The sequence below is a fragment of the Pipra filicauda genome, unplaced genomic scaffold (assembly GCF_003945595.2).
Source record: "Pipra filicauda isolate LSUMZ 115617 unplaced genomic scaffold, ASM394559v2 scaffold1528_size10569_pilon, whole genome shotgun sequence".
Taxonomy (NCBI): domain Eukaryota; kingdom Metazoa; phylum Chordata; class Aves; order Passeriformes; family Pipridae; genus Pipra; species Pipra filicauda.
Genome location: NW_024104016.1, coordinates 83 through 9211, shown reverse-complemented (window position 1 = coordinate 9211; position 9129 = coordinate 83). Strand labels below are relative to the sequence as shown.

General features: G+C 52.0%; 1 protein-coding gene across 1 annotated transcript; it reads right to left on the bottom strand.

Annotated features, from left to right (window-relative positions):
• Nucleotides 1–241: 241 nt before the first annotated feature.
• Nucleotides 242–7440, bottom strand: LOC113984025 (scavenger receptor class A member 3-like; the record flags this gene model as incomplete). The annotated part of the gene is made up of 7 exons (XM_039378997.1): nt 7401–7440; nt 7200–7328; nt 6322–6420; nt 4280–4305; nt 4016–4198; nt 3645–3862; nt 242–659 (listed from the first exon to the last, which is right to left on the bottom strand). Coding segments are annotated over exons 1-7 (1113 nt in total), but the record flags the coding sequence as incomplete, so codon positions are not given.
• Nucleotides 7441–9129: the final 1689 nt, after the last annotated feature.

Sequence of the window (9129 nt, the reverse complement as noted above, 5' to 3'; positions counted from 1 at the left end):
CCAATCCCACCCAATCCCACCCAATCCCAGGAACACCTCCCCTTTCCCCCCCATCCCTCACCTCGGAGCAGGGTGATGTCCCGCAGCGCGTCCCCATGCCACACATCCACCCAATCCCACCCAATCCCACCCAATCCCAGGAACACCTCCCCAGATCCCCCCTTTCCCTGACCTCGGAGCAGGGTGATGTCCCGCAGCGCGTCCCCGTGCTGTGTGTCCACCCAATCCCACCCAATCCCACCCAATCCCAGGAACACCTCCCCAGGTTTCCCTCACCTCGGAGCAGGGTGATGTCCCGCAGCGCGTCCCCGTGCCGCGCGTCCACCGCCCTCATCTCCTCGAGCAGCAGGGACAGGTTCCGGACCCCGACGTCCAGGCGGGCCCCGAGGATCCCGAAGCGCTCCCGCAGGATCCCGGCGGACCCCTGGAGCGCCGCCAGGGACCCGTTGAGCCGCAGGATGTCGCGGGCGTGGGCGCGCAGGCGGCGGGCGCAGGATTCCCGCACGGAGCCCAGGTAGCGCAGCATGGCCAGCACGTGCCCGCCCGTGGCCGCCAGGTTGGCCGAGATGGTCCCGATCTCCTCCCCGTGGGATTCCAGGAGCCCCTCCAGCGCCCGGAACCCGTCGGCCGTGCGGTTCTGGGCGTGGCCCCCGTGGTACCTGCGGGGACGGACGGGGGGGTTGTGGGGTCACAAATGCCCGGAGGGGAATGGGAAGGGGTGGGAGGTGGTGGGGTGGCCCCAAATCCCTCAGGGCAGGCCCTGGAGCCCACGTGGAGTCATGGAGAGACTGGGAAAGCTTCTCCACCCCACAGATCCCAGGGGAATGGGGGGGTAGGGACGGTGGGGACAGTGCCCTATAACACCCACACCTCATATGGGGACAGGGGGACACTGCCCTATAACACCCACAGCTCCTATGGGATGGTGGGGACACTGCCCTATAACACCCCCAGCTCCTATGGGACAGTGAGGACACTGCCCTATAACACCCACAGGGACAGTGGGGTCACTGCCCTATAACACCCACAGGGACAGTGAGGACACTGCCCTATAACACCCCCAGGGACAGTGAGGACACTGCCCTATAACACCCACAGCTCCTATGGGACAGTGAGGACACTGCCCTATAACACCCACAGGGACAGTGAGGACACTGCCCTATAACACCCACAGGGACAGTGAGGACACTGCCCTATAACACCCCCAGGGACAGTGGGGTCACTGCCCTATAACACCCCCAGGGACAGTGAGGACACTGCCCTATAACACCCACAGGGACAGTGGGGTCACTGCCCTATAACACCCACAGGGACAGTGAGGACACTGCCCTATAACACCCACAGGGACAGTGAGGACACTGCCCTATAACACCCACAGGGACAGTGGGGTCACTGCCCTATAACACCCACAGGGACAGTGGGGTCACTGCCCTATAACACCCACAGGGACAGTGGGGTCACTGCCCTATAACACCCCCAGGGACAGTGGGGACACTGCCCTATAACACCCCCAGGGACAGTGGGGACACTGCCCTATAACACCCCCAGGGACAGTGGGGTCACTGCCCTATAACACCCACAGCTCCTATGGGGTCACTGCCCTATAACACCCACAGGGACAGTGAGGACACTGCCCTATAACACCCCCAGGGACAGTGAGGACACTGCCCTATAACACCCACAGCTCCTATGGGACAGTGAGGACACTGCCCTATAACACCCACAGCTCCTATGGGGTCACTGCCCTATAGATAAAAAATATCTCTAAATATATATATATATATAATATATATACTTAAATAAAATATAGATAAAATATACAAAACATATATATTATATATATGAAATATATATTATACATATCTTAAATATATAGCTAAAATATATATTAAAAATTTTATATAAATATGTATTAAATATAGGTTAAATGTACATTTTTACATTTTTTACAGTATATATGTAAGTATAAAAATGTATTTTATATATTTTATCCATATTTTATTTTATATATATTTGTAATACATATTTTATAAATAATATGCTGATATATAAATATATAATATATCTAAATATATATATAATATATGTACGTAAATAAAATATAGATAAAATATACAAAACATATATTTTACATATGAAATATATATATTATATATATCTTAAATATCTAGCTAAAATATATATTAAAATTTTTATATAGATATATATTAAATATACATTAAATGTACATTTTTATATTTTTTACATCATATATGTAAGTATACAAATATATTTTATATACTTTATTTTATTTTATATATATTTGTTATATATATTATATATATATCATATATGTAATATATGTAATATATATTATATATAAATATATAATATATAAATATGTTATATATATGAATATATAAAAATAAGTTTCTATAAAATATGTAAAATATAGGTAAAATAAAGAAATATATATTTTAAAGGAATATCTCTCAATATGTATAATATATTTTATATAATTACATAAATATAATAATATGTATGTATATATAATATATATGTATAAAGAATAATATATAAATATATATAAAATAGATAAATAATATATCTAAATACAGATAATATATATGAACACATAAAAATAAATTTCTATAAAATATTCAAAATATGGATAAAATAAAGGGATGGATATATTTTGAAAGGAATATCCATAAATATACGTTAAATCTCTTTTTATATAATTATATGAATATATTATCTCTAAATAATATTATATAAATATATTATATATAAATATATAATTGTATCATATAAATATATATGTTAATAATAAATATAAATATATATCTTATATAGAATACATAAATATATAAATACGAATTATATTATATATGAATACATAAATATGAATATATTATATATATATAGAAATGTATAAATTTATATTATATTATATTATATAAAACTATATTGTATATTATAGGTATTATATGCATTATAGATATCGTATTATATATTATATCATATATTATATTGTATATTATATTATATGTTATATTACATATATATTATATATATTATATTATATGCATTATATATAAATATATATTATGTTATATATGTTATATATAAATATATCAAATTATATATATTATATATTATATATTAATATTTAATATAATATATAATTTAATATATAAATATATAATATATGTGTTTAATAATATGTAAATATATTATATATTAATATTTAATATAATATATAGTTTAATATATAAATATATAATATATGTGTTTAATAATATGTAAATATATTATATTATGTATTCTATATAAATATATAAATATAATATAAATATAAATGTAAATATAAATAATATAAATATAATATATATGGTATATATTATATTTTATATTAATATATATTATATTATATATTAATATATAATATATTATATATATATAATTTAATATATAAATGTATATTATATATATTTACTAATATATAAATATATTATATATTCTACATAAATCTATAAATATAATATAAAAATAAATATAAAAAAATTTAAAATACAGATCCGAACGACTCCCTTTTCAAGTCCCTCTCCCTCTCCCGGTCCCGTGCCCCCGCGCGCGCACTCCCCGGCGGGAATCCCGCTTACCGGGCGTCTCCGAGGTTGTCCCGCTGCTCCTCCAGCTCGGCGCTGGCGCTGTCCAGGCGCTCCTGCAGCTCGGCGGCGCGCATCGCCAGCTCCTGCAGCCCGCGGGAATTCCCGCCCTCCCTGCGCGCCGCCGCCCCCGCCGCGCCCTGCGCGCTCCCGAGCAGCTCCCGGGCGCGCTCCCGCCCGTCCCGCAGCTCCCCCAGCTCCCGCCGCCGCTCCTGCCGCTCCTCGCCCAAAGCCCGCAGCGCCCGCCCCGCCTCGGCCGCGCCGCCCCGCAGCTCCCGCAGCCTCTCCCGGCCCCGCTCCGCGCTGGAATTCAGCCGCTCCAGCGCCACTTCCAGCCCGGAGCCGTCCCGGGACAGCCCCCGCACCTCCGCGTCCAGCCGGGACGCCTCGTCCCGGCACCGCCCGGCCCGGGCCAGCAGCCGCTCCGCGCCCCGCGCCAGCCCCCGCACCGAGCCCGCGCTGCTCTCCAGCCGCGCCCCGAGCCCCGCGCCCGCCGCCGAGAGCCGGGAATGGCGCCGGGAGGTTCGCTCCAGCTGCGCCTCCTGCCCCTGCAGCGTCCGCTGGAGCTGCTCCAGCTCCGCCCGCAGCTGGGAGAGCTCCCGGCCCAGCTGCTCCCTGTCCTGGCACACGGAGACGTTCCCGGAGCTCTTCTCTCCTGGGCAGGGGGAGGGAGGGGCTCTTAGCCCACCCCATCCCGAGAGACGGCTGTTATCCCATCCTATCCTGGGATCCGCCTGTTATCCCATCCTGAGATCTACCCCTTATCCCACCCCATCCCGAGAGACGGCTGTTATCCCATCCTATCCTGGGATCCACCTGTTATCCCATCCTGAGATCTACCCGTTATCCCACCCCATCCCGAGAGACGTCTGTTATCCCACCCCATCCCGGGATCCAACTGTTATCCCATCCTGAGATCTACCCGTTATCCCACCCCATCCCGAGAGCCGGCTGTTATCCCATCCTGAGATCTACCCGTTATCCCACCCCATCCCGGGATCCAACTGTTATCCCATCCTGAGATCTACCCGTTATCCCACCCCATCCCGGGATCCAACTGTTATCCCATCCTGAGATCTACCCGTTATCCCACCCCATCCCGGGATCCAACTGTTATCCCATCCTGAGATCTACCCGTTATCCCACCCCATCCCGGGATCCAACTGTTATCCCATCCTGAGATCTACCCGTTATCCCACCCCATCCCGGGATCCAACTGTTATCCCATCCTGAGATCTACCCGTTATCCCACCCCATCCCGAGAGACGGCTGTTATCCCATCCTGAGATCTACCCCTCATCCCACCCCATCCCGAGAGACGGCTGTTATCCCATCCTATCCTGGGATCCGCCTGTTATCCCATCCTGAGATCTACCCGTTATCCCATCCTGAGATCTACCCCTTATCCCACCCCATCCCGAGAGCCACCTGTTATCCCATCCTGAGATCTACCCCTTATCCCACCCCATCCCGAGAGCCGGCTGTTATCCCATCCTATTCTGGGATCCACCTGTTATCCCATCCTGAGATCCACCTGTTATCCCATCCCATCCCGAGATCCACCTGTTATCCCACCCTCCTAGGCTGGAGATCCACCTGTTATCCCACCCCATCCCAAGATCCACCTGTTATCCCATCCCATCCCATCCCACCCTCCAGGCCTGTAGATCCATCTGTTTTCCCATCCCAAGATCCATCTGTTATCCCATCCCATCCTGAGATCCACCTGTTATCCCACCCCATCCCACTCTCCAGGTCTGGACATCTGTCTGTTATGCCACTCCATCCCAAGATCCACCTGTTATCCCACCCCATCCCAAGATCCACCTGTTATCCCACCCCATCCCAAGATCCACCCGTTATCACATCCTGAGATCCATCTGTTATCCCATCCCGAGATCCATCTGTTATCCCACCCCACCCCACCCTCCAGGCTTGGAAATCCACCTGTTATCCCACCCCATCCCGAGATCCACCTGTTATCCCACTCCATCCCGAGATCCACCTGTTATCCCACTCCATCCTGAGATCCACCTGTTATCCCACTCCATCCCAAGATCCACCTGTTATCCCACCTCATCCCAAGATCCACCTGTTATCCCACCCCATCCCAAGATCCACCTGTTATCACATCCTGAGATCCATCTGTTATCCCATCCCGAGATCCATCTGTTATCCCACCCCACCCCACCCTCCAGGCTTGGAAATCCACCTGTTATCCCACCCCATCCCGAGATCCACCTGTTATCCCACCCCATCCCACTCTCCAGGCCTGGAGACCCTCTGGATCCATGGTCAACCCTTCCTTTCCCTCCAGGGAACAAATCCTTCCCTCCAGGACAGTTTGGAGCCACTTGGACTCCTGGGAAGTGTCCCTGGATGCCTCCGGATCCTTAAGGCCCCTTCCCACCCCAATCTCGTCGTGATTCCATGATTCCAGGACCCTGGAGAAGGGAACTCCCCAATCCCACCCTCCTCCTGCTCCTGCAGCTTCTCCAACCCCCCCTTCCACCCCTTGGGGTCCGATGTTCATCCCTGCCCAAAATCCCGGGAGAAAAGCAGGGGGTTGGCTCTGGGGGAGCCCCGGGAGCCGGGAAAGGGAGATCCCTCATTCCGTGGCGGGATGGGCACCCGGAAAAGGCCTCTCCGGGTGCGGGTCCAGGCCACTCACCCAAGCCCTGGAGATCCTCCTGGATGGAGAGAAGCTTCTCCTCGTAGAAGGTCTGGGCCGAGCTGATCCGGCTGGAGATGGAATCCACCCTCCGGAACGCTGCGGGGGGAACGGGGCAGTCAGGAGAGGTGGGAATGCCCGGGAATACCGTCCTGCTCCACACCTTCCCTCCTGCCTGGCACAGAGGGTGTCCAGGGATTGCTGAGCCAGGCTGGGATGGGCATCCCCAGGCACTTCCAGGTTTGGGATTTGCCTGAACATCTCCAAGATTCCACCCCTGAGGAACGCCTTGGCCCTCTGCTCCGTCTGGGAAGCACTTGGGAGGTGATGGGATGGGATGGGATCCAACCTCCAGGCTCTGAGGTGGTTCCTGAGATCCAGAGGGATCCCAGTGTCGCCACACCCGGGGCGCTCCCACCAGAATTCCAGCTGCTCCCCTCCACACCTGGGAGCTTCTGGGGAGTCAGGAGAGGTGGGAATGCCCGGGAATATCGTCCTGCTCCACACCTTTCCTCCCAGGAAGGCACTTAAACTGTCCAGGGATTGCTGAGCCAGGCTGGGATGGGCATCCCCAGGTGCTTCCAGATCTGGGATTTGCCAAAGCATCCCCAAGATTCCACCCCTGAGGAGCACCTTGTCCCTCTGCTCCACCTGGGAATCACCTGGAATGTGTCGGGATCCAACCTCCGGGCTCCGGGTCGGTCCCTGATGCTCCCATGCAGGTAACACCCCCACCTCCCCCCATTCCTGAGGCATCTCCACCCCCAGGGCGCTCCCAGCGGAATTCCAGCCGCTCCCCTCCACCCCGGGATGCCTCAGCCCCCCCCCCCCCCCCCAAATTCCCATCCCAGCATTCCCACCCCAAATTCCCGGCTCACCCAGCGCTCCCAGCACGGCCACGGCGAGCGACAGGAGCAGGGCCAGGGCGTAGAGTCCGCGCAGGGCGCTCCGCAGGGACGGGGACGGGGACAGCGACAGCCTCCTCCGGCAGCTGCTCCGGGCCCTTCCTGCGGGAACAGAGGGACGGATCAGGCCCTGCCGGCCCCTCTTCCCGCCCCCCCCCCCCCGGAATTCCTTACCCCCGGATCCGCGGCTGGAGGTGGAATCCACCATCGCCATCTCCTCGCGCTCGCCTCCCGCCGGGTCGTGTCCTGGAAGGGGACGCGGAGCGGCCTCAGCTCCCCCCGCCCTCCCGATGCCATTCCAGGGATGCCTGAGGATCCCTGGGAACCGCCCCAGCCGCGTCCTGCCCCGGCATTCCCGGGGAAAAGTTGGGAAGGAGCCGCCGGTGCCACCCTGAGCAAAATCCCGGGAGCATTGGGATGCGCGTCCCTGTCCCCCCCCGGCGCCCAGTGGGACCTTTGGGCAGCAAATCCATAAATTTGGGTGGGATCCCATTCCCGGGGGGGGCTGAGGATTCCTGGGAACCGCCCCAACCGTGTCCTGCCCCGGCATTCCCGGGGAAAAGTTGGGAAGGAGCCACCGGTGCCACCCTGAGCAAAATCCCGGGAGCATTGGGATGCGCGTCCCTGTCCCCCCCCGGCGCCCAGTGGGACCTTTGGGCACCAAATCCATAAATTTGGGTGGGATCCCATTCCAGGGATGCCTGAGGATCCCTGGGAACCGCCTCAGACTTGTCCTGCCCGGGCATTCCTGGGGAAAAGTCGGGAAGGAGCCACCGGTGCCACCCTGAGCAAAATCCCGGGAGCAGCAGGACGGGCGTCCCTGTCCCCCCCCGGCGCCCAGTGGGACCTTTGGGCACCAAATCCATAAATTTGAGTGGGATTTGGACCAGAAATCTGTGGAAATTTGGCTGCATTTGGCCCAAAAGTGGGAGATGGGCACAGGGGGGGCTCCTGGCTCCGGCTCCAAGGGGCTTCCTGGGAATAAAAACCACGGGAGCAAAGGAAAAACACCTCCCTGAGCAAGAGGGGAAACTCATGGGATGCTCCAGGTCTGAGGTCCCGCCACCCTCCTGATCCCATTCCCAGGGGGACAGAGGATCCCTGGAAACCCCCCCCGCCTTGTCCTGCCCTGGGATTCCCAGGAAAAAGCTGGGAAGCCCCCCAGGAGATCCCTGGAGCTGGGCAGATCCCGGTGGATTTTTGGGCACCGAATCCATAAATTTTGGTGGGATTTGGACCAGAAATTTGGGGAAATTTGGCTGCATTTGGCCCAAAAGTGGGAGATGGGCACAGGGGGAGCTCCTGGCTCCGGCTCCAAGGGGCTTCCTGGGAATAAAAACCACGGGAGCAAAGGAAAAACACCCCTCCCTGTGTGAAGGGGGAAATCTGGGCACCAGATCCATAAATTTTGGTGGGATTTGGAGCATAAAATTGTGGAAACTTGGTTGGATTTGACCCAAAATGGGTGATGGACACAGGGAGGGCCCCTGGCTCCAAATCCATGGATTTGGGGAAATTTGGACCATAACTTTGGGGGAATTTGGCCCCAAAGTGGTTGGATTTGGCTCCTGGCTCCGAGGGGCTTCCCAGGAATAAAAAACCCATGGGATCAAAGGAATCTCCCCCCCCTCCCGACTCCCCCCAGCCTGGACCCCCAGTGTGTGTGTGTGGGGAAATTTGGGATCCTCCCGGTGTCCCCCCCTTTATTCCACCCGGAACCCCCAAAAGTGGGGGGCGGGGGGGGGGGGGGGGCAAAGAGGGGCTTTGGGGACGGGGACGGGGGGAAGAAATTCCCGTCCTTCCCATCCCAAATCTGGCTTTTCCTCCCTATGGAATCCACAAGCGATGGGATCTGTGGGAGCAGGGGGAGCCCCAGGACACCCCCCCCCAATCCCTCTTCCCC